This window comes from Telopea speciosissima, chromosome 7 (assembly GCF_018873765.1).
Source record: "Telopea speciosissima isolate NSW1024214 ecotype Mountain lineage chromosome 7, Tspe_v1, whole genome shotgun sequence".
Classification (NCBI taxonomy): Eukaryota; Viridiplantae; Streptophyta; class Magnoliopsida; order Proteales; family Proteaceae; genus Telopea; species Telopea speciosissima.
In genome coordinates, this window is record NC_057922.1 from 48,998,303 (window position 1) to 49,023,875 (window position 25,573).

At 41.6% G+C, this 25,573-nt stretch overlaps 1 protein-coding gene across 1 annotated transcript in view; it reads left to right on the forward strand.

Moving 5' to 3' along the window:
* LOC122667514 (fatty acid amide hydrolase-like) overlaps positions 1–19,753 on the forward strand; it is a 61,877-nt gene extending 42,124 nt beyond the window's left edge. The window contains exon 24 of the mRNA XM_043863795.1: positions 19,405–19,753. Within this exon, the coding sequence (XP_043719730.1) occupies positions 19,405–19,488 (84 nt within the window). The 3' untranslated portion in view covers positions 19,489–19,753. The remainder of the gene's footprint in view (positions 1–19,404) is intronic.
* Positions 19,754–25,573: the final 5,820 nt, after the last annotated feature.

The window sequence follows — 25,573 nt, forward strand, 5'->3', positions numbered from 1 at the left end:
AAGAGATGGATAAGCTTCCCCACTAGCCTTTGGTACTTTCATGCATCAATAAGAGAAGGACCACAATCTTCTCCTAGTCTATGATTCTGCTTAATAGGAGAATTTGCTGGTTTGCAGCCTAGCATCCCTGTCTCTGTCAACAAACCAAGAACAAACTTTCGTTGACATATGTTGATTCCTCTCTTGGTCCTTGATACTTCAATTCCTAAGAAATATTTCAAGGGACCCAAATCTTTGATTTCAAACTGTTGAGCCAGGAAGATTTTTAGTTTATCTATCTCAGTTATATCATCTCCAGTGACCACAATATCATCAACATAGACAATGAAGGCTGTGATGGTACCATTGCCCCGCTTGATAAAGAGGGTATGGTCAGCTTGGCTCTGGGAATATCCATTCTTCAGAATAGCCTGCCAGAAGTGCTCAAACCATGCCTTTGGTGACTGTTTGAGGCAAAACAGTGCCTTCTTGAGGAGGCACACTTTCCATTTAGCTGAAGTTATTTTGAAGCCTGGAAGGGTTTGCATGTACACTTCCTCTTCCAAGTCGCCATGAAGAAATGCATTCTTGACATCTAACTGATATAATGGCCAATCTTTATTGGCAACCAATGATAAAAGAACTCTTATAGAGTTGTGTTTAACCACAGAAGCAAATGTCTCCTGATAGTCAATTCCATAGACTTGAGTGTACCACTTGGCCACCAACCTTGCTTTGTATCTCTCAACAATACCATCAGATTGATATTGGATTGTGTAGACCTATCTACATCCAATTGGGACACGTTCCCTGGGAAGATCCACCAATTGCCAAGTACCATTCTTCTCAAGTGCCATCATCTCCTCAAACATAGCTTGTCTCCACTTTGGGTCAGACATAGCATCAGTAACATTCTAAGGAATAGAAGCAGTAGAGAGGGCAGCAATAAAGACAAGACCTGTAGGAAAAAGAGCATCATAGGAAACAAACTGGCTATAGGATTAGTACAAGCTCTTTTCTCTTTTCTAACAGCAATAAGAAGGTCTAAATCAGATGGAGTAGAAGGGATGTCACTTGATGGAGGAGAATGAATCTCAGGATGTGGATCCAAAGAGGATTCTTGGTAGGTCTTCTTACACTTTAAGCTTTCACCTCTTTTGTACCCAATGTGGTAATCCTTCTCCTTACCCTTCTCATTACCAAAACCACTTTCAACAACCAATTCTGTATTCACACCTGATTGATCATCAGTATCAACCATATCTACAGTTCTGTGTTTTCCAATGCTAAGCATAAAAGGAGAGATAGGTAGAGAATGAAGGAAATCAGCCGCCTGTTCACTTCCACCATAATTCTCCCCTTGAAGAGGATGCTGAGAAGGGGCAAAGAAAGGGATAAATTCAAGAAAGGTGACATCTTTGGAGATAAAGCACCTTCGAGAAGAGGGTTGATAACACTTGTAACCCTTGGTAGTAGAAGAGTACCCAAGAAAGAGACACTTAAGAGCTTTGGGATCAAGTTTAGTGCGAGTGGATTTGTTACCATGTACATAAGAAACACAGCCAAAGACTTTAGGAGGAAGAGAGAAAGTAGAAGCCTGTGGAGATAAGATGTCTAAGGGAGATTTGGAATCAAGAAGCTTGGTAGGCATGCGATTGATGAGAAAGGAAGTAGTGAGAAGAGCTGTAGACCAGAAGGTCTTGGGAACATGCATGCCAAACAAGAGACTACGGGTGACCTGCAATAAATGGTCATGTTTCCTCTCAGCAACCCCATTTTGTTGGGGTGTGTCAATGTTTGATAAGAAAAATAACCGCAAGAGCATAGTATCAGCTGTAGCTACGGGTCGAACTCAGGGAGGTCGGTTTGCTTAGATCTTTACTCTCAATATAGGCAAAGTGTATTCAACAAGCAATTTTATATCTCTAAACTTAAACTAAGACAAATACCAAGATCAACTATCAAATTAAGAAACTAAGCTAAACTAGGGGTAAACAAAATTAACACAAAAGTAAGAGAATAAGATAGGTTGATTGAAATTGAGATGGGCTCTTGGAGATGGAATCCACCACAAGGTTAGGGTAAGTCAATGATCAACACATCAAAGCATTGCATATATCATAGTCTAGGTCTATAGGAGATGCGGTGAAAAGGGCTAACATATCCAATGAGTAGTACATATTCAATACACAATTAGATCTTAAAATCATGAACATGAATGGTGTCACAGTGGCTACGGCGGCAATATTGCATATAGTCCAATAGGATGACATGCACAATGCGGCGGTCAACAATTATAAGCCCAAACAATGAACATGTCCATTAAAACACAAGCATGCAAATCATTAACTCATCCTTCCCTCATGGCTTCATCCTACCCCAAGAGTTGAGGGTTTAGTTGGCCATGGGAAAATCGATGGAAGGAGAAGGGATTAATGAAGAGAACATTAAAACTAAATTATAAAAAATAAAATTAAAAGATCTTGAACTATTGAAGAAAAATTAACTACCTTGAACTTGAATCAACAACTTGAAGTACATCAATGGAAGAAGGGGATGAGAATTAAAAAGACAAAATTACATTGAAATGCTAAACTTAGACAAAGAAATTAGAAAAGAGAACCCTGACGATTGGATCAGTTGCAAAAATGAACACCGTTTGCGTGATTCTCTTGTGCAGTCAAACTTAGGATGGGACCTACAACAACTTGATGTGAAAAATGCATTTCTCCACGGAGAACTCGTAGAGGAGGTATATATGGATGTCCCTCTTGATTTCTCTAGCCAAGAAACCCAAGGCAAGGTATGTGAATTGAAGCGAGCCTTGTATGGTTTGAAACAATCTCCTTGAGCATGGTTTGATCACACTTCCATAAAGCAACGGTGTCTGTTGATTATAAATAGAGTAACACTGATCACACTTTGTTCATTAAGAAGCCAGGAGAGCTCATTATGGTCCTCATTGTATATGTTGATGACATCGTGGTTACAAGGAGTGATGTTGTAGAAATTGTTGACCTTTTTAGGCATAGAGTTTGAGATTAAAGACCTAGGGAAGTTGCAATACTTTCTTGGGATTGAGGTTGCTCGGCCAACTAAAGGTATCTCCCTTTCTCAACAGAAGTATAGGCTTGACCTCTTATCTAATACATGGATGCTGGGTTGCAAAACCAGCTGATACACCACTCGAGGCAAATTCCTATCTTAAAAGGAAGGATGGTGAGCCAGTTGACAAAGAAGCTATCAGAGATTGGTTGGGATATTGATCTATTGCTCTTACACTAGGCCAAATATTGTATTTCTATCAGCCTAGTTAGTCAGTATATGCATGATCCCCATTCCATTCACTTGGAAGTTGTGTATCGAATTTTGAGGTATCTCAAGTCGGCTCCTGGTAAAGATGCTCTTTTTTCTCCCCATGACCACCTACGTATAGAAACCTTCTTTGATGCTGATTGGGCTGGTTCTCCCAATAGAAGATCTACCTCTGGGTATTGTACTCTTGTTGGTGGCAATCTAGTCACTTAGCGAAGCAAGAAGTAGGCAATGGTTGCTAGATCAAGTGTAGAGGCTGAGTTTAGGGCTATGGCCCATAAAATTTGTGAACTCTTGTGGTTCCTGGGTCTACTTCAGGATCTTTGTGTTCCAGTTCAACTGCCGATGCAGCTCTACTGTGACAGCAAATCAGCCATCAGCATTGCTCATAATCCGGTGCAGCATGATCAAACGAAGCATGTTGAGATCGATCATCACTTTATCAAGGAGAAGCTAGAACAAGGAATTATTAATATTCCGTTTGTTAAGACTGAGAAGCAATTAGCGGATGTGTTTACTAAGGATCTTAGTGGAAATATTTTTCACCCAATCATATGCAAGTTGGGCATGTGTGACATCTATGCACCAACTTGAGGGGGAGTGTTGTAATATGGGTACAAGGGTAGTTTGGTCTTTATCTATTTTTAGGGGTATTCTTGTACTTGTACCTATTCTAGAATATTCTCTCATCCATTATAAATAAAGTAGGGCTGTGATCATAAAGTCACAAGCCATTATTCCCAGAATTCCATCAGATAGAAATAGCCTTCTTCTAATTCTGCTTGGAAGATGCTCAAAAATCGACTCAAAATCAGGTGAACCGCAACAACACGAGATGAGTCCACTTGCAGCTCAAAAACAACCTATGGATGTCTGTCCTTGTGTCTGAGAGAATTTTTCAGAAACAGTAGCTGCTGACTATGACGGACACAGATCATGGATGCCAATCCTTGTGTCCGCAGACAGTCAAATTAAGGCACGGATGACCGATGAAGCTTATTTTGGGCAGATTTACGCGTCTCTACGGAAATGGCCATAACTCTCTCATCCAAGATCCGTTTGACCTTATTCTAGTGGCAATGGAAAGCAGACTCAAAGTAATACATCATTTGAAGAACTATTAACCCAGATTGAGTGCACGATTTCCAAAATGTGGCTTGAACATCACTGATGTGCAGAAGGTGGCAAGGTGCTGCTTTCAGCAACGCACCATTCCTGAAGATTATGCCGTGACTCTCCATTCCATTATCAGTTGAACCTCATTCAAATTTTCATGGAAAGCCAGATCATATAACTTCGTATCTTATATTTTGAGCTCATCCAAATTCCAACTAAATGATGGCTCAAAAAAATCATTGAAACTGCTGCTCTACAATACTGCTATATTACCTTAGCCTCTGCATCTGCTCATAACATCCACCACTCAACTGACTGCCTTCATATGCACAGCAACACATCATCATCACACATTCTAAAGTCTCTCATAACATCTTCCAACACACACAGAATTACATTGGCCATGTCCACATTCCATATCAGCCCATAATGCAAGCTCAATGGCACACAATGTTAGCTGTAAATAGTTCAGCTCAACTCTAGGTGCGTTCAATGGTCTTCACAACTACACCATTGACCTTCCAATGATATGCAAATATCATCTGCCACTGCCATAGCTACCTGTCATATCAGTCTCAAGCTATGCAATCTCATCCATGTAGCTTGTCACTGACATATCATTTGCCACTGCCATAGCTAACTGTCATATCAGCCTCAAGCTATGCAATCTCATCCATGTAGCCTAACACTGACATTGAACTTGATTCCTGTAATGAATGTAACATCTTGATAGATGTCTCCATGGCCTTCTAGCCTAGTTGATCATATGCTTATCAACTCACTGCTATCTGCCATAACAGTCATGCTTCTGCCACTACACTGACAATGTTTGGTGTCATTTTTTTTTTTTAACCCGAATATTACCTGGGACCCGGTAATGTAGCCTAGGTGAAATAAATCTCACTTAGGACCAGGTTCTGTTTTAGGGTTGGCCGAATGGGCAGTTTAGGGTAACTAGGGCAAAATTAGGGTTAGGAATGGGAGATTGAGTTAGGGTTTTATTGGGTAATGGTCTGCAGAATTTTAGGAGTCTATTAGAATAGGTTTTAATGAGGTTTGAATAAGAAATAGAAATTCAGAAATATTAGGGTTAGGGTTTTGGGTTTTCAGATTTAGGATCTAAGCTGAAACTAGGGTTTAGGAGCAGATTTAGGGGCTGGGCTTTAGGTCGAGTTTTCCTAGCAGGGAGGGGGTGGTTCGGCTGGACTTTGGTGGGGTTTTGATGGCTGGTTAGGTCTAGGCAGATCTTAGGGTTTCTGGGTTTTTATGTTGAGGGAGGGATTTAGGGTTTGTAGTGGATAGGTGAGGCTGCAACTGAGATCGAGTGGGAGGGTTACTGTGATGGACCTGTGGTTAGGTTTTGAGTGTAATCTGATGAGGGAATAGGGCTGTGATGAATGTAGATGAAGCTAGGGTTTGGGGAAGTCGATTAGGTTAGATGGAAATAAGAAGAAGAGATGATAAAGTTGCAGGAAATTGTAACTCTTACTGGAATTGCAGAATTTCAGCAGCAGCAACCTTGAAGAACTTGAAGGAAGAAGAAGACGAACCTCCCGATCTGCAAGATGAGTTGAAACTCAAAGGTAGATCGAATCTGGTAAGAGAAGAAGTTTACAGCAAGAAGAAGAAGAAGAAGAAGAAGAAGGAGAGAATGGGAGAATCGATTATGTGTGTTGAGAGTGATTCTCAACACACATATTAGCTTCATTCATTAAGTCTTCCAAATTACACAAGCCTCCCTAGGGAGGTAAGGAGAAATAAGACAATAAAATAAAAATACAACTTAGTCATGTCTTATAACTAGACAATGACAGAACTACCCCTATACAAGATATTCTAACAACTCTAACACTCCCCCTCAAGCTGAGAATAAATGTCATACATTCCAGCTTGTACAATAAGTACTAAATAGACTAGAAGAGAGACCCTTGGTGAAGATATACGCTACTTGATCACCTGTTTTCACAAAGGAGTACAAATGCACCGAATCCAACTTTTCTTTAATGAAGTGACGATCGACCTCAATATGCTTGGTTCGATCATGTTGAACCGGATTATGGGCAATGCTTTATGGCAGCTTTGTTGTCACAATAAAGTCTCATTGGCCCTTCAGTTTCAAAGCTCAAATCGTGAAGAAGTCGTTTTAGCCATATAAGCTCACATACTCCATGGGCCATGGCCCTAAACTCGGCCTCGACTAGATCGAGCAACAACTGGTTGTTTCTTGCTCCTCCAGGTAACTAGATTACCACCAGAAGGTACAATACCGAAGTAGATCTCCTGTCGAGTGAACCAGCCCAATCGGCATCGTGTAGCCTTCAATCCAAATGGTCATGCCTGCAAATAGAAGGCCCTTTCCTGGACAGGATTTCAAGTATTTGATGATGCGATATACCGCATCCAGATGTCCACCCCAGGAGCATGCATGAATTGACTCACCACTCCAACTGCATAAGATATGTGGTCGAGTTAGGGAGAGATAGATTAGTTTCCCAACTAACCTCTGGTACTTGCTTGCATCTATAAGAGAAGAACCACATTCATCACCAAGTTTATGATTCGGATCAATGGGGAAGTGGCTGGTTTGCACCCCATCATCCCCTGTCTCTTTCGAGAAGATCCAAGACAAATTTCCTTTGGCAAATGTTGATCCCTTTCCTTGATCTAGATACCTCAATACCCAAGAAGTATTTTAAGATTCCAAGGTCTTTGATCTCAAACTGTTTAGCCGGATAAGACTTCAATCTATCTATCTCAAAGAACATCATTCCCAATACCACAATGTCATCAACATAGACAATGAGAGCTGTAATCTGTACCATTACCTCTCCGATAAACAAGGTGTGGTCACGTGACTCTGGGAATACCCATTCTTCAGAATGGCTTGTCTAAATCTCTCAAACCAGGCCTTAGGAGACTGCTTTAGGCCATAAAGAGCTTTCTTCAACAAACACACTTTCCCTTCAGGTGAGGACACTTAAAACCAGTGGAGGCTGCATGTACACAACTTCGCTAAATCTCCATGAAGAAATGCATTCTTCACATCTAATTGGTACACAAGCCAATCTTTATTGGCTGCTCACGAAAGAAGAACCCTGATGGAGTTATGCTTGGCTACAGGGGCAAAAGTCTCCTGGTAGTCAATGCCATACACTGACTATACCCTTTTGCAACCAACCGAGCTTTGTACCTTTCATTGTACCATCGGATCTATACTTGATTGTATAAACCCATCTACATCCAATCTGGAGTTCTCCCCACGGGAAGATCAACAAGTGTCAAGTATTGTTCTTCTCTAGAGCCACCATTTCCTCGTATCATTGCTTGCATCCATTTTGGATTGGATAAGGCCTCGTGACATTTTGGGAATAGAAGAAGACTCGAGGGCAGTGGAAAAAGCAACACTGTAGGAGAAATGGAGTCATAGGAAACAAAGCTGGGCTATGGGATTAGTGGGTTCTCTTCCCCTTTCTAATAGCAATGGGAAGATCTAATTCAGAAGGAGAGGGATTACCTGATGAAGAGGATGAGGCCGAGGATCTCGGATCCAAAGAGGGGTTTTGGCAGGGTCGCTTGTACCATGGTTGCTTCCCTTTTCCTTCAACAAGCATTCACCTCTTGTGAATACACCATCTTCTTTGAATCTTATCCCCTTGTATTCCTTTTGTCTGCTAGCATCACCATCACCAATACCATCAACATCAACATCATCCACAACATCCACTTCTTTGTACTTTCCAATATCAAATAGAAATGGGGAAGTGGAGGTAGCAAAGGGGATAGGAAGGGAATGACATCCGCATTACATTCATCTTGCTAATACTCTCCCCACAACAGAATGGCGAGGGAAGAAGAAAAAAAGGAATAGACTCAAAGAAGGTGACATCTTTGGAGAGAAATCGCCTTCGGGAAGAAGGATGGTAGCACTTATACCCTTTAGTGGAATCAGAGTAGCCTAAGAAGATGCACTTGAGAGCTTTGGGATCAAGCTTGGTGCGGGCTGATTTGTTGACATGTACATAACAAACACAACCAAAGACGCGTGGAGATAAGGAAAAAACTGAGGATTGAAGAGAAAGAAGAGCGGGGATTTGGAGCGAGTGGACTTGGCATCGGTTAATAAGAAAGGCGCGGTAAGAAGGGCATCGACGAGAAGGTCTTAGGCACGTGCATACAAAGAGAAGACTCTGGTGATTTCCAGCAAATGGCGGTTTTTCGTTCAGCCACCCCATTTTGTGGGGTGTCAACACACGCCGGTTGATGGATGATGCCCTTATCGAAAAAGAAATGTTGGAGCCCCCATACATGTACTCACCCCCTTATCGGATCTAACAATTTTGATGTGAGTACCAAATTGAGTCGATAAAGTGATAAAACTCCTTAAAAGCATCACAAACATCACTCTTTTGTTTTAACAAAACAGTCCAAGTAGACCGAGAATAGTCATCCACAAATGAAACAAAATAACGAAAACCGGATAAGGAAGTAGTAGGAGAAGGCCCCAAACATCAGTATGAACAAGGGAAAAAGGTGCGGTAGATCTATTACCACGATAAGGATAAGATGTGCGACAATGTTTAGCAAAAATACAAGATTCACACTGAAAAACATAAGATGCGGGAAAGGAAGTAAACAAGTGGGGTAAGTGTCTCCTCATAACAACAAAAGAGGATGACCCAAACGTTGATGCCAAAGCATAACGAGACTCAAGCACTCCGGTCATGCCGACCACAAACATAAGCTGCAGCGATAGATTGAAGCAGGTTGTGGCTCGAAGATAGAGTCCTCCTTTCTCGGTCCCACTGCCAATAACCCTCTTTGTCTCCAAATCCGAAAGACACGATAAGAAGGAAAGAAAGTGACACAACAATGTAAGGATTTGGTTAGGTGACTCACTGATAATAGGTTAGTAGCAAAGTCAGGAACATGAAGGGCGACTCAGGGAAATAGAAGGAGTAACCGCGCATTACCCTTACCAAGAGAGAGGAAAGGGAACCATCGCAACCCTTACCTTGTCCCGGCCGAACAAATGGAATAGAATCATAGTCTTGGGACATACGGTCGTGTGATCGGAGGCTCCGAGTCGATGATCCAGTGGATGCGTAGGGGTAGCGGATGAGACTGCGGAGGCGGAGGCGAGAAGTAGTCAACCCTCCGGAGGCTAGAACCGATGGCTGACCCTCAAGGTGAGACATCAAGCGTAGGGCTGCAATATCTTCTGTGAGAGGGGAATCGGAGAGCAGCTGCGGTCCCGGTGGCTCGGACTCGGATGTCGCGGAATGAGCCTTAGCTCCCCTCGCTTGCCTCCACGGGCGTGAGATGAACTACCACGCATCCCAGGGGCTGCCCAGAAGATCAAGACCGGTCCTTGGTATGTCCAAGCTTGCCGCAATGGTCGCATTTGTATCTCTCGCGGCCTTTCCCCCCTTTTCCGGTCTTTTTGGGAGCTGGAAAGCAAGAAGCGGAACCTCTCTATTGAGGTACTGATATCCATAGTGGTCCTCCGGGTTTCCTCCTTTGCAAATAACGCACACATCATCGAGAGATGGAAATGGAGACCTCCCTAAGATTTGCGGCGAAGGGGTTCATATTGAGTTAAGACCACCAAGCAAAATAAGGATCCTTTCCTTTTCTTGGCTCCTGTAGACTTTTGCACGATCCTCGGCATTGGATAATTGGAGATTGGTATAATGATCATACTCCTCCCACAAGCTAATAACGAGTTGTAGTACTCGAGATATACTCCTATCCTTTGTTTCATATGAATGATTTTTGGAGAATTTGATACACTTTCGTGGAATCTCAACTCTATCAAAAATTCTGGATACACCGTCCCAAATATCTTTAGCAGTCTCCTTACTCATAAATCTCCGACCTATCTCGGGTTTCATGGAAAAGATCAGCCAGTCGACGGTGGAGTTTTCGAGTCTCCCACTGAGATAGCTGCATCGTAGTAGCGGAGAGCTGTGATAGACCAATGAATGTACCCAACTTCCCCTACTACGTAGGGACAACTTCACGGAGCAGGACCAATCCAAATAGTTGGTATTGTCAACTTCACAACTGAGATCCGGGTGTTGGGGTTATCAAAGGAAGCCGTGGTTGGGAAACCACCACTGGGCTGCCGGCTGTAATTGGTCCATCGACCTCGAATCATGTCCGCACGGTGGACATAATAGGCAAATACTTCAACAATCAATATAAATTGTTTGCGCAAGTGGGGAGTATACTCAACCCAAAACAAGGAGACAGACCAATACAAAAAAAAGTCCCAAATCAACCAAACCACAAGGCGAGGCCAGCCTCAAAAACAGCAAGCATATGAAGAGCAAAACTTGTATAACTCAAACCAAATTCTGCTAGTAGCCAAGAACCTTTAGTCCATAACACCCGATAAGTGTATCAAGATGTAATACTATCACATTCAGCCATCCAATACACGGACCTCGGAGAAGACAAAAAGCGAGTAGCCGATACGTGTGTAGTAAAAAAAAAACGAATAGTCCTCGGACTCTCCACCTTCAAGGGCAGGCTCTTAGGGCTTAAAAGCACTCCCATACGACACAAATGGGACAAGTTCCAAGGTCATCCAAGCTGCCAAAGGCAGAATCAAGCGAGACACTCCAGGTGGCGGAAAAGCAGCCTGGTTTCAAGTCTTCAAAACATCTAGCAGCGAGGCACCATTTCTTTTTCAACAAGCAAGAGCTTTGGGGTCTGAAACAACACCCCTAGCGATGCAACTCCAATAGGTCTCATGCCAAGATGTGGAGAAGAGAAGGAGAACCAAGAAGAAGCTTCACAAGCGGTAACTTGCGTCTTCCTCCATAGCTTCAAGTCACCTTGGCAGTTCGAAACTCTCTCCAACTTAGGGAATACCACTCCCAAGACTGTAAGGAGTATAGGTTTCACATATACAGCCTCAATGGAACCCCCTTTACATTTATAGGGTTCCAAAGAGAGGAGAAGATGAGGACCGAGCTCGGCCGACTCTCAACAGAGATGTTGGCTACGATACCAAGTTGAAACTCAAAGGTAGATCGAATGCGGTAAGAGAAGAAGTTTACAGGAAGAAGAAGAAGAAGAAGAAGAAGAAGGAGAGAATGGGAGAATCGATTATGTGTGTTGAGAGTGATTCTCAACACACATATTAGCTTCATTCATTAAGTCTTCCAAATTACACAAGCCTCCCTAGGGAGGTAAGGAGAAATAAGACAATAAAATAAAATACAACTTAGTCATGTCTTATAACTAGACAATGACAGAACTACCCCTATACAAGATATTCTAACAACTCTAACAAGATGCAGGAGTCGCGGATTACTCCAGCCCTAGCCCTTGATATTACTCACAAGGGGTCTTGATATGACACACAAGACAGAGAAGCAAGAAGCGGCGCGTGCGTGGCGCATAAGAAGAAACAAAATTTCAAACATAATAGGTGGGGAGCCTCCCACAATTCTACTATTTATAATAATAAAGGGGGCCTAAAGGCCTTACAAATAATCAATCTAAAGCAATCCTAATCAGATTAGGAGTTGGGATTCCTAATCTGAATCCTAATTATAAAACATAGAATAGACTTATACTCTAAATAGGAGTATAAGTGTAAACAACTAAAACAAATAAAATAAAATACTAATCCCTCTAAAATCGTGGAGGGGACTAAGAAGATAAACCATGAAAAAGACTGTTTTAACCCTAGGCTAAAAGAACAAACAAATAAAAAGGCTCAACGAAAAATTAAAGAACAGCCAACTTAATCATGGTTTCAAGCCTGCATCAACTCTCCCGACTTAGAAACATTCATCTCCGATGAATGGGTGAAATCCATGCAACGCTCCGGCACAGAGTGAGCTTGTTGGCTTCATGAATGGGAGTCCACGTACCGTGCTTGTGTGAAGAAACTCGTCCACGAACCTTGTGATGAGGAGGAGGAAGTAACAAGTGGGCAGCAGCTTCAACACTTCCCTGGCGAATTCTGTTGAAGTTATAACAGTGGGAAAATGGTCTTAAGTCGTGGGGCCTTCTCTTGAAGAACGAGGGGGCATCACAAAATCAATGTGTTCAACCTCCAAAGGGTCTTCAATATTTATAACCTTCTCATTCAGCCCCACCTCTTCAAGAACAAGCAACTTGCTTGATCTCTCCTCCGTGAAATGTTCCCAATTACCTTGTGCACAATCAACCACATCATCCATGAAGCTGGAGCAATTGAATGGACACCTTGAGCACCACCATCTAGATCTTCAAGGTGACGGTCTAAGTCTTCATCACTATCGGGGGTAGTGCATATATGCCATGCTCATCGTGCTCTTGAGGTTTCCTCCGCCTTGGCAGCCACATTAACAGTCTATGCTTTTGTGGGCAATCTTTGGCATAGTGCCCAAGTTCATTGCAATGGAAACACTTGTGGGGTTCATTGTTGTCCATGGGAGCTTTACCTTTATAATCAGCACGTGGAGGACGGGAAGAACTACCGTGAGTAGCCTGATCGAGTAGGACCAGCAGTAGAATTTCGGTTCGATTGTGACTAGTGGTAGTAGACTTGAATGCTGAAAAGTTTTGACAGTACCCTCGGTGGAAGAATCAAATCCTCTATTCCCAACCAATAATTCTTGAGCCTTGATGCCTTCTCAAAACAATCCTTGATGTCAGAACATCCACAACGCCAATAGCCCCGAGGATGTCGGATCTCAATCCCAACCGGAATCGGGACAACATACGAGTAGCACTTTCTATTGTGTCGGTGCGAGATGAGAGAGAGTCAAACTTTTGCATGTACTCGGATACGTCATGTTCCCTTGACGAAGGGAGTTGAATTGATCTTGCATACGAGCGGTGTAGTGTCTTGGTAAGTACTTCTCTTTCAAATCATACTTCATATCCTCCCGGTTGGTAGGTGCTTTACCTTCACGTTCCATGTCCCGCTCTGCCTTGCGCCACCATTCTCGAGCAGAACCAATTAGTTTAGTGCGTGCGGTCTCATCTTTCGGTCTTGTGCAAATCGTACCGTCAAAGTAGTCATCTAAGGCAGCAAGCGATCATAGAATTTTTGTGGATCACCATGCCCATCATACTCTTTCAATTCTAGCTTGACCTCTCGTGTATCGAACTGCCGGTTAGTAGCTTCATCTCCAGTGAAGTAGGACCTCAAATATTCCTCAAAGTTAGGTCTTCGAGGTGCTTGATAGTTCTGTCCCTGTCTTCTCTGTAGTCATCTCTGTCATACCTACGTCGATCCCCGTAGTCTCGGTCATGTCTAGACGATCTCTCGTGGTCCCCGTGACGTCCGGGATGACTTCTATGATATTCATCCCTTCCTGAGTTCCATGTACTTCAGAATGAACTTGGAATCTGTCTTCCTCTACATATAGAGGGTTGCTTACAAGAGGCACAGCTTGCCTTTGTTCTATTGTTGTCATTCGATCACCAAGAACTTGCTGGTCTGTTGAGATCTTACGCAGCATAGCCATGATTGCAGCAGGGAATCAGGTTGGGGTGGTCGTGTGGGATCCATAGCAGGGCTGCCATGTTCAGCCATGGCTTTGATACCAATTTAATGTAGCCTAGGTGAAATAAATCTCACTTAGGACCAGGTTCTGTTTTAGGGTTGGCCGAATGGGCAGTTTAGGTAACTAGGGCAAAATTAGGGTTAGGAATGGGAGATTGAGTTAGGGTTTTATTGGGTAATGGTCTGCAGAATTTTAGGAGTCTATTAGAATAGGTTTTAATGAGGTTTGAATAAGAAATAGAAATTCAGAAATATTAGGGTTAGGGTTTTGGGTTTTCAGATTTAGGATCTAAGCTGAAACTAGGGTTTAGGAGCAGATTTAGGGGCTGGGCTTTAGGTCGAGTTTTCCTAGCAGGGAGGGGGTGGTTCGGCTGGACTTTGGTGGGGTTTTGATGGCTGGTTAGGTCTAGGCAGATCTTAGGGTTTCTGGGTTTTTATGTTGAGGGAGGGATTTAGGGTTTGTAGTGGATAGGTGAGGCTGCAACTGAGATCGAGTGGGAGGGTTACTGTGATGGACCTGTGGTTAGGTTTTGAGTGTAATCTGATGAGGGAATAGGGCTGTGATGAATGTAGATGAAGCTAGGGTTTGGGGAAGTCGATTAGGTTAGATGGAAATAAGAAGAAGAGATGATAAAGTTGCAGGAAATTGTAACTCTTACTGGAATTGCAGAATTTCAGCAGCAGCAACCTTGAAGAACTTGAAGGAAGAAGAAGCGAACCTCCCGATCTGCAAGATGCAAGGAGTCGCCGGATTACTCCAGCCCTAGCCCTTGATATTACTCACAAGGGGTCTTGATATGACACACAAGACAGAGAAGCAGCAGCAGTCATGGCGGCAGCAGCAAGAAGAAACAAAATTTCAAACATAATAGGTGGGGAGCCTCCCACAATTCTACTATTTATAATAATAAAGGGGGCCTAAAGGCCTTACAAATAATCAATCTAAAGCAATCCTAATCAGATTAGGAGTTGGGATTCCTAATCTGAATCCTAATTATAAAACATAGAATAGACTTATACTCTAAATAGGAGTATAAGTGTAAACAACTAAAACAAATAAAATAAAATACTAATCCCTCTAAAATCGTGGAGGGGAACTAAGAAGATAAACCATGAAAAAGACTGTTTTAACCCTAGGCTAAAAGAACAAACAAATAAAAAGGCTCCAACGAAAAATCAAAGAACAGCCAACTTAATCATGGTTTCGGCTTCTGCATCACCCGGGCCAGCCCCTAGAATTTTATTGATAATAAAAAAATAATGAAGAATACAAGGCGGGGGACATACCACCTTACCCCAACCCAAAAACGCAATCACACTCTAGTCCTCACTGCAACTCCTTACCCCTACAAGGGGATTAAACTCACACGTGCTATTTTCTGAGAATCGACAGACCAGCCTTGTCCTCTCGAAGAATACCCTGAAGTTTCCCGGAAGGGAGAAAGCCCTGATGGAAGATGTTAGAAGACCCAGAGTCGCATGCAAGGTTAGCCAACCAATCAAACCACCCTGTTGCTTTCACGAAACGCAAAGGTCACAAAAGCCCGGGTAGAAGAAACCAAATTCAGCACCTCCCGGAACCAGTACCAACCTTTCCCCAAGGTACACCTCTTTTGGTTAACCATTCTGACTGTGGCACCTCTTTTGGTGCCATATTATCTGCTCATCTCATACATCTCCCCAGCTGCTGCCCATTGTACTGACAACTTGCTGACTTAGTGTGTTGACAACAATGACAACACTAGCACAATGCATCATGTGCTCAACACTTTTCTTTCTTAAGAAAGAAAACAAATGAGTAATAATTTGTAGGGGGTTGAAATCTAGCTTCATTTCTTTTTAAGTTAGACTCAAGCTTAGATTCTAAGTTAATTATGACCATGCCAGTTTTGACCTGAACTGTCCAAATCAACTTGGATTTCTGAGGATTTTGTCTCTTTAGAAAGAGAATTGATTCTTTCAAATGAAGCAAAAACATGCACAACGAACAAGTTTTAACCTTAAAAAATTGGCCTTAAGAATTTGATAGTAATACTTTATGAGATTCAATGTTGACTTAAAAAATAAAATAAAGAAAACTCAAATTTAGAATATGAAAAATTCACAACCCAAAACTCAACTCAATTCGCCTAAGCCTTATCCTAACTAAATGGAGTTTGCTACATGAATCCCATTTAACTATTCAACTCTATTCAGTGCATTTTTTTTTAATTAATTTTAAGCCAAGCATCTCTTTCCTCACCACTTCTCTGGATGTTCAATTTAGGCATGTCCCTTTACTCTTGTAGCTTTTCCATCTTTAATAAATCAGTCTTCCTTTTCGGTGCATTTAGAGACCTCCACTGCAGATGTCTAGGCCACCTAAGATGACTCAATTTATCACATATTGGAGCTACCCCTAAATTACTTTTAGTGTGTTTAAACTTATCTATATTTTCTGGTTTTACCAATTATCTATCTCAACGTCCTCTTCTCAGCTACACTAATTTTGTTTATATTTTGTTTCTTTACCGTCTCACATTTAGATCCATTTATCATTGCTGATCTTGTAGCAATTCTTTTATTAGTGGTATGTAGAGCGGTCACACAAACACTCACAAAAGCACCTTTCTACTTCATCCACACTGCTCTAATTCTAGGTGTAACATCATCTTCAATTTTTTCCTCCTTTATATATGGTTTAACGTAGGTATTGAAAATTATCACTTTGAAGTATCTCCCTTTTGACATTAACAAAAATAGCACTAAAATTGATCAAATTCTGCTCCAACCTCAAATAATATAAGGGTGATTTACACATACCACCCCTGAGGTTTGACGAAAGGATAATTTTATCCCCCGGTTTTGAAAAATTTCTGCGTACCCCCCTGAGGTTTGCAAAAAGTAACAAATAAGTCCATTTCGTCAGTTCATGACTAACAATGTTAAAAATAAGAGGTGAACTGACAAAATTACCTTCGCAAAAAAGAAAAAAAAAAACCTGCAACTCATCTTCCCCAAATCGATTGGGGAAGATGAGTTGCAGGTTTCAAAACCCTTTCAACCCTTAAGGAATTTAGGGTTTCAAATTGGGAAAAAATCCCAAATCAAAACCCTTTTGCGCACCAGAGATACTCCAGGCGAGAGAAATATTACATTTTAATTGGATTTGTAAGCCTCACTTCCGACGAGGGTGTGGATTGGCTGCATTGCGAATGGCTTTCACCAGAGTGTTGTTTATGAGAGGCTTCCCTCTTATTGTGAGTCTTGTTCAAAGATTGGCCACTCGAAGGAGTCATGTAGAAAGGCGCTAAGGAGTAAGCCTGCGGGTGGTCTCCCTGACTCTGCCGGCGTGGGTGGTGCTAATGGAAGCATCGGTACAAGCGCTGCGGCTGGTGGTGTTGCGGAAGGGGACAGAACTAGAGACGGCATCTTTATTCCACGGGGAGAGGGCACTTCGCGTGGTGGTGCAACAGGGGGAAGAGGGGTGCCTGGTCAGAGGATTAGGGGTGGACGATGGCGGCCAGTGGCGCAACAGGCTGCGGCACATCGGTACCCGTTGATCGCTGAAGAGGACCCGAGCGCTACTGCCACTGCTCCCACTGGGGCTTTGGTCTCGGTGGGCCAGGTGGAGAGTGTGATCCGTGAGGAAGGGGTGCTTGCTGTGGGTGGTGGGGCTGCCCCCCTTCCCTTAGAAGAAGGGGAGATTCCTTGTGTAGCGGTGGGGGTTTTTGCAGCCAAGAAGGCGGGGGAAGTCGATAGCAGGGCTAGTGAGCCGGCGTGGCTGAGGGAGGAATCAATGGCAGTGAATATCTTAGGTACGCAAAAGGGTTTTGATCTGGGATTTTTTCCCAATTTGAAACCCTAAATTTCTTAAGGGTTGAAAGGATTTTGAAACCTGCAACTCATCTTCCCGTTGCAGGTTTTTTTTTTTCTTTTTTTTTTTTCTTTTTTTGCAAGGGTAATTTTGTCAGTTCACCTCTTATTTTTAACACTGTTAGTCATGAACTGATGGAATGGACTTATTTGTTACTGTTTGCAAACCTCAGGGGGGTACGCAGAATTTTTCAAAACTGGGGGGTAAAATTATCCTTTCGTCAAACTTCAGGGGCGGTATGTGTAAATTACCCATAATATAATTGAAGAAAATTATTATAAATGCCTTTATTCTGCCCCAAAATAAGAGACATTAAAATTTGACCAAATTATAGAATAAGTGTGATTGTAACTCCTGGGTTTTCTACTCTGCATCAGGTCAATAAAAGATTCTGTAACTCATTACCTCTTAGCAGATCCAGATATGTGTTTTCCAGTAATTAGTTTAGAAGATAATAGAATCCTTCATAAAGAGCATCCCAGTGCATGAGGCTCCCGCTACTGCAGGGTCTGGAAGGGACAAATGTACGCAGCCTTACCCCCGCTCTGCGGAGAGGCTGTTTCCATGTTTCAATCCTGCAACCTGATGGTTGCAATAGTGCAACTTAACCGTGGCGCCTAGGTTTGTCCACTACTAGAATCCTTCATACAAATTGCATATGCAAGTCAATTAGTTGTTTCAGTGGGAGAATCCAGTTTATTCTCTTAATTGTCTTGAATAATGTTTTGCCTTCAGATTAAGATTTATATGATCTTCTATTTAATTCCCAATTCAATGATAGCTCCCCTCTCATATGGATATTTCACTCAAATCACATATTTTGCATTCTGTTTCTTATGATGGTTTTGGGCTCTTGAATACTTCTGCTATGGTTGGTTTAGCTATGTTTTCCAAAGAGCTCATGCTTAATTGTGGAATAAATAGTTTCAATCAGCACTTCAGAAGTTTTTGTTATTTTATAAATGTGAGAACTTTCTATTTTTCAACAAAGAAATCTATTGAAAAATAGAAAAGGTTCATTGTTATGATGTGAAAGGAAAATGATAGCTCACATTAAAGGATCATAATTATGATCTGATAGGTAAATATTGCCTATCAACTTCATGAGCAGAAAGAGCTTCATGGGGTATTTCTGTAACCCATGTATTTACATAGACACCCCGGATACCTTTTTCTATCATATGATTTGATTGCCAGTGATGTGATCATTACCCTTTTTGAAATTCAGCTTTCACTTGGAAATTTCTGTCCTCAAGTTTCAGTAGTCACATAATATCCTATGCAAGCATCTGAATATGGTAAGAAACTGTGAAGTCACATGGGGGGAACTTTCCAAGGATGAGCGAGAGTAAACTCTGAAGGTTCAATTGCCAAGATCCAAAGACCGCATGACTGGACACAACTAATTGTTTGTTCTGCCATGATATAATACCAATGTTTGATTGACTCAACGAAGCCAGTTATGCTAGTGACTGGCATTGTTTGCTGTAGAAGTTGAGTCAATCCAAAGGAGTTGAAGAAACCTGGCCATTTCTATATTGTTCTTGATCTGCATGTTCTCTGATTCAATTAGCTATCAAGTCTGGTTAATATTTTGAGTGATTAATCAAATGGTTGTTGATGTCAGGGCCTTTGCATCTCAAGCTACAGAAAGCCGAAGGTTTTCTATGATCTGCTCAGTAAGGAAAAAGGTTCACAGCAACCGATATGAAGCTAATACAAAGATTGACCTGGGTCTTCAAAAAGATAGAATATGCTTATTGAAGTTGTTGATACTGCCATTATTCGGGCTTCTTATTAAAGAGGGTAGAAATCTGTCACTTATGAGTTTGGTCTCTTTCACATTGTTTAAATGTTGCTTGGTATGCACTTTATAAGTTAATTGATGTGTACTGCAATGGAACAGCCTTTCAGAATTCCGCTAATTAAGTATCCGCTTGGGTCTACAGTAATACAAAGAAGTCATTCAATTGTTATTTTGCATTCTTTTTTATCCTCCTACATCTTTTTGTCTTACCTCATTTCTCTTCTATTGAAGACAGGGATGCCCTAAACATTTTTCTTCAATTCTATTTATTGTTTCAATCTGTTTATATAAAATAGGAAACTGTTGAAAAAATCATTGCTGATTTTTCTTTTTTTGGGTGAATAATTGCTGATTTTTAAATCCAATTAATGCATGGAAAAGAACCCTGTTAGTTTTTTTGCCGACAAGTTTGTTATCTGGGTGAATAGAGTTGTGATACCCATGCAATGCCGCTTTTGAATCTCTCTCTCTCTCTCTAGTGAAAGATGTTTTTCTCCCCATTATGGTAAGAATATGGTTGAGAGGAGGGATTCTTCTGAAATGATTGTTTTCAAGACAGCATAAATCAGGGTAGGTTTCACTGGAAGAGAACTGTCCTATTAGATAGAAGAACTAAAACTATGCTAATCAAAGGGCTTTGGTTTAAAATGGACACTTTTTCTTCTGTTCTATTTTGAATGGTCTGTGAAAATCTATCAGAGGTTCATTCAAAACACAACACATACAATGGGCATTCGTTTGGGCTTGAGTTGCATAATTATTGGAACTTAAATATGTGCTCTATTGTTCTGTATTGTAACCAAATCTCCTGATGCACTGAAATATTATGTGGTCCTTCCAGTTGATTGGTAAATGAAACTGATCAGTTTAAAACTTAGCTCAGTTAGTAAATGCAAAAAACCTGTAGACTGTATTGTGCCAACTTGGATCCATATTATAAATCCATCAGAGCTTCAAACAGTGACAAAAAATGGAACATAGATTGGAATGTTAAAGACTGAGCTGGGATGAAAAATGAAAAACTGTATTTATAATAAAGGCTAATCAATCAAAGCAGTATTAATCTGTTCAAGTTCCCCTAACCTTCTTTAACCTGGCTTTGTAGGCCAGATTATGTCCAATTTCTACCAAATATCTATCCTGCTTTTATGCTTTTACAGACTTGAAAAGTTTAATGATATACAATGTATAATTCAACACAAAGAGTCAAGTTCTTACCCTAGGAGGCTTCCACGCAATGCTGCAGATGTGAGTGGGTGTATCTTGGAGAAAGCGGCCCTCATACCATGGAGCCCTCGATGTCTCCCTGCAATCGCTCAAAATATCCTTGTCTGTGTCAACATCTGGATGATGAGCGGAATCATCCCCTTCCCGTATCACGATACCCTGGCTCCTCGGTCTTTTGGGAGGAAGCGTACCACCAGGAATCATGGGCCTCTTACCCCTATCTCGGCCAGACATGGTGGAGAAGCACACAAGGAAAACCAAAAAGAATAAACGAAGAAGAACTCACAAGAATGACCTTCTCCCAAATACACTCGGATAGAAAGAAGGAGTAGAGCAAGACGATCAATCCGCACCCAATAATGGAGGATTTGGTGTACAATAGGTCTCATATGGCCTAAAAATGTGGAAAAACCCTCTTGGAACCCTTGGAGCTCGGAGAAAATCAAGTTTGAAATGATTTTGGAAAGTGACTCTTCGTATTCCCAAAAGCAAATTTCACCCAGAATCGACATCAAACAGGGTCTCCCTCAACGTCGACGCACTGTCGCGCCAAACACTTCAATGTCGACATGGGCTCTCACAGTTGAATTGCACATTTTGCCGCCAATTCAAAATCCAACCAAGTGGGTCCACCCCCATGGCGACTTGGCACCCTTAGTGCGCCAATACGCACCTTGCACGTGGCATGCGCCTGCAATCAAATGAGATTCCAACTCCAATCACACCCGCTCAACCGGCGATTACCAACCTGAGATCTCAATCAGCTATCCCGCATGCCCTTGAACCGGCAAAATTCCCAGTATGCCCTCACTATAGCCAGAGTTGTACAACCATACAAATTACGAAACTACCCCCGTACCACACCCTATCAACGAAAAATTATTAAAGACCGTCCGTACTATTGGCAACCCCTCAATTGCACCATGCCCTATTAACGACAATATTTCCCAGTACGCCCGTACCATGGCAGATACTGTTTAAAACCCCGACGGAAGAGCCCATACTATCGACAGTCTTGTCACCCCAGCCAATGCAAACGGTACTATTGGCCCCGGGCATTACTACCAATTCAACTGATGGACCCACTTGTGTAGGTACGCCTCTATCCCCAGCACTCTGGTGTCCTTGAGCAAGGCACTGGTGAGTTTTCGCTCAATCCGACGAATCGAAGTGTTCGCAAAATCACTTCTTTGACCTACAACTGTTGCACAGTCTCATTCAAAGAGGGGCATTCTGTAAACACCTCATTTTGTCTTTTCCCCCGGAAATTTTCCGTCACGATGATGATTACCCTCCAATGCATAGAGCCATTGTATCTGTGGATGTAGCATCAATGTGCATAACCCAAATCCGTTTATCGGACGTCAATTCCCCTTGTCGGAGCCCAAACCAGAGCCTCTAAGCCCTCTAAGATCCCCTAGAAAGGCTAGCCCTAACCTAGACCCCTTAGAACAAGCCTAGCCGGGCACAGACCTGGCCCAAATAGCCCAAAACTTAGGTCGACACTCAAAGACCTCAAGTCGACATCGACCCCACCTTCCATCAATATCGACATATCCCATCTCACTGTCGGATAGAGCATTTCTACTGTCTAACTTGCCTTGACATTTAGAGTTTAAACATCGACAATAGGCCATTTCCCTCAATGTCGGGTGTTGTTCATCGACAACCACTCGATGTCTACCTCACCCCCCCTTCGATGTCGACTCGACCTCAAATCACTGTCGAATCTGTGCAAATCCGAGAAGTCCAAACTTGACATGTTTAGCTTCGATTTCGATTCCTTTCGTGACCAAGCCTATTTTTGGCATCTTAGATGCGTATATTGGCTTCCTTAAGCCCCAAGAAACATCCCTTAAGGCAACTAAACACATTCCCACATACCATTGGCTATAACTTTGACTAGGGGTGTCAATTCCAAGCCCGACCGAGACCGCCCCGTTAAAGCCCGGCCCGATTACTAAACGTGTCAAGCTTAATTGGGCGGTCCCGGTGTGGGGTCCTAGCCAGTCGGGCGCCCAACCGGACCGACCGATTTCAGGCCCGACCTAGGCCGCCTGGTTACAGCCCGACCCTTTAACTTATAAACTTCCCCTCCCCTTCCCTCCAAATTTTCTTTTTTTGTTTGTTTCTTTGTTGGTCTTTGACATTTATTGGTTAGATACACTTAGCGTAGGTGAGATGAGGCTTAGTTTTAGTTTTTGGATCTTACTTTTAGATGTGCTTCTATTCGGTGTTGTGCTGCTATTTTTTTATTCCCCTCTACTTACTTTGTTAGATGTGTTTCTACTTGGTGTTGTGCTGCTATTATTTTTCCCTCTACTTACTTTGTTAGATGTGTTTCTACTTGGTGTTGTGCTGCTATTATTTTTCCCTCTACTTACTTTGTTAGATGTGCTTCTATTCGGTGTTATGCTGCTATTTAGTTGGGATAAGCTTTATTTGACTTTGAATTGAGGTGTACCGTGATTGCCCAATGATGTGATGGTTTGAACCTAAAATTCTGATTGCATGTTAATTAGTAAGCCCACACCGTTTAAAGTTTAAGGGTTCATTAGCCCATTTATGAATGGGTGACTAGAATAACGGGTAATTATTTTCTAAATTCTTTATATATTTATTATTTTTATTATTAGGCCTTTCTCTCTTCTATTTATTTCTTTATTATAATTGGGACTCATTTCATTTCCGTACGTACTTTTGTTGGTTTCCTTAAAAGACTTGGAGATATGATTTTATCTATCAAACTTGTGTCAGAGAAAGAGGTAGTCAATATTATTAGTGCTTACACTCCCCAAGAAGAATTAAATGAAAGTAGTAATGTATAATTCTCGGAAGATTTGGATAGACTAGTACAAGATATCAGTGAAGGAGAAAAATTTATTATAGGGGTTGATCAGAATTGTCACGTAGGGAGGGATCGTAGAGGCTATGAAAGTGTGCATGAAGGTAATGGATTTGGTGAGAGGATTGAGAAGGGTATCTCAGTTTAGAATTTTGTGGTTACCTATGATCATTTGTCTATTGTAAACACTTACTTTGAAAAGAGAGAGGAGCATGTAGTCACCGACAAGAGTGGACCATAATAGTAAATAGATTTCTTCCTAATTAGAAGGTCTGACAGATTGTGTTGTATGGACTGTAAAGTTATCACAGGGAAGAGCTTAACCTCTCAACATAGAGTTTAAATCTCTCTCTCTCTCTCCCTCTCTCATTTAATTCCATTTAGAAGTATAAAAGATTCAGTTCCTATTTGGGTCACACATTATTGAACCTTATTTGGTTCCAATATTGTGAAATTGTGCACTGTTAAAATATCTAGAAAGAATTGGAGAATTATCTAACAGTACACGGCCTCCTCTTCTACTTTCCACTTAATGGCCTAGATTGACCTCTTCACACATTCTAGACTAGTTTCCCAATAAATATGCATGTGCGTGGGCATGCATGCACGTACAATCTCTCTCTCTCTTTCTCTCAATGTGTGTGTTTTATAGTGACTAGTACTAATCCTACTTTTGTGAATTTTGCAGATCAGAGAGGAACTAAAATCTCTAGCGAGCAAGAGCTCATCATTTAAATGCTCTTCTTGGGACACTTGGGTCACATTCAATTAGCTGGTGGATCACTTTCCATTGGATTTACAAACATTATCTCAGTTTCTTCCTTCCTGACTCGTTGCCTCTGGCCCATTTCACCCTTTGAGTTTCTTCCCATCAATTACTTGCTTGCGAAATATTTGAATACGGAGGGGGGGGGGGGTGAGGGGTGTTGCCTTGGGCTCAGCTTGCCACTGGAACTTAACTCTGGGATTGTTGGTGTATTTGGTTCTATGGAGAAAAGCATTAAAGCTTTAGAGTGGAGCATCATTAATATCATGGTTTTAAGGTTTGCGGCCTTTACTGGCTCTAGCAGTGTTTAGTGCATTGTCCGTGTTCTTGTCTGCTACTTATCCCCTAGTGATGGCACTACCGTAGGTGGGGGTTTGATCTAGTGGTTGTTGTTTTGTTTTCTAGTTCACCATTATCCTTGTACATTCTTTTTCGCTCTTTAATATATATGGCTTATTAGCAAAAAAAGAAAAGGCAATCTTTCCGAACCACGTAAATCCTTGTGACCATTATGTATGGTTATTTATTAGTGATTTGCACTATTTTCTGCATCATTTTAGGTTATTGTTTTCCACAGTCAACTCATGTGGTTCATGAAACCGGTTAACAAGAGCTCAATTAGCCGCCATAATTGGGCTTTCTATAGCAATGACATGTGTTCTCTCAGTTGTGGCCTTTACAACTGTTGTAGGGAATGTATGGGGGGTGTTGGATATGTGTGTCCATCAATCCTAATATTCATAATATTAATTAACACTAATTCTAATCATGTGTGATGGTTTGTGTCTTAAGGTTAAACATTTAAACCATTCACAACTAGGGATTGATCTAGGCAATCAGTTTATATGGTTGTCACACACCAATAATAGCGCAGGATCTCTAACGCTGTAACACACACAAAAAAAATAAAAATAGAAGGATAGAACATGGTAATCTTTCCATCTAAAGCTCAGGTTGCAAAGGAACTTACAAGAAAGGCTCATACAAACACAACAAGCTTACAACCAGAAACTAAATTAAACAATTCTATAACACATGACAGGAAGACATTTGACCTAGAAATATACATGGAAGGCATGTCAAAATAACAATAGACAGATTAGCCTTCCATGTGTTTTTCTTGGTCAATTGTCTTTCTATCATGTGGCCTT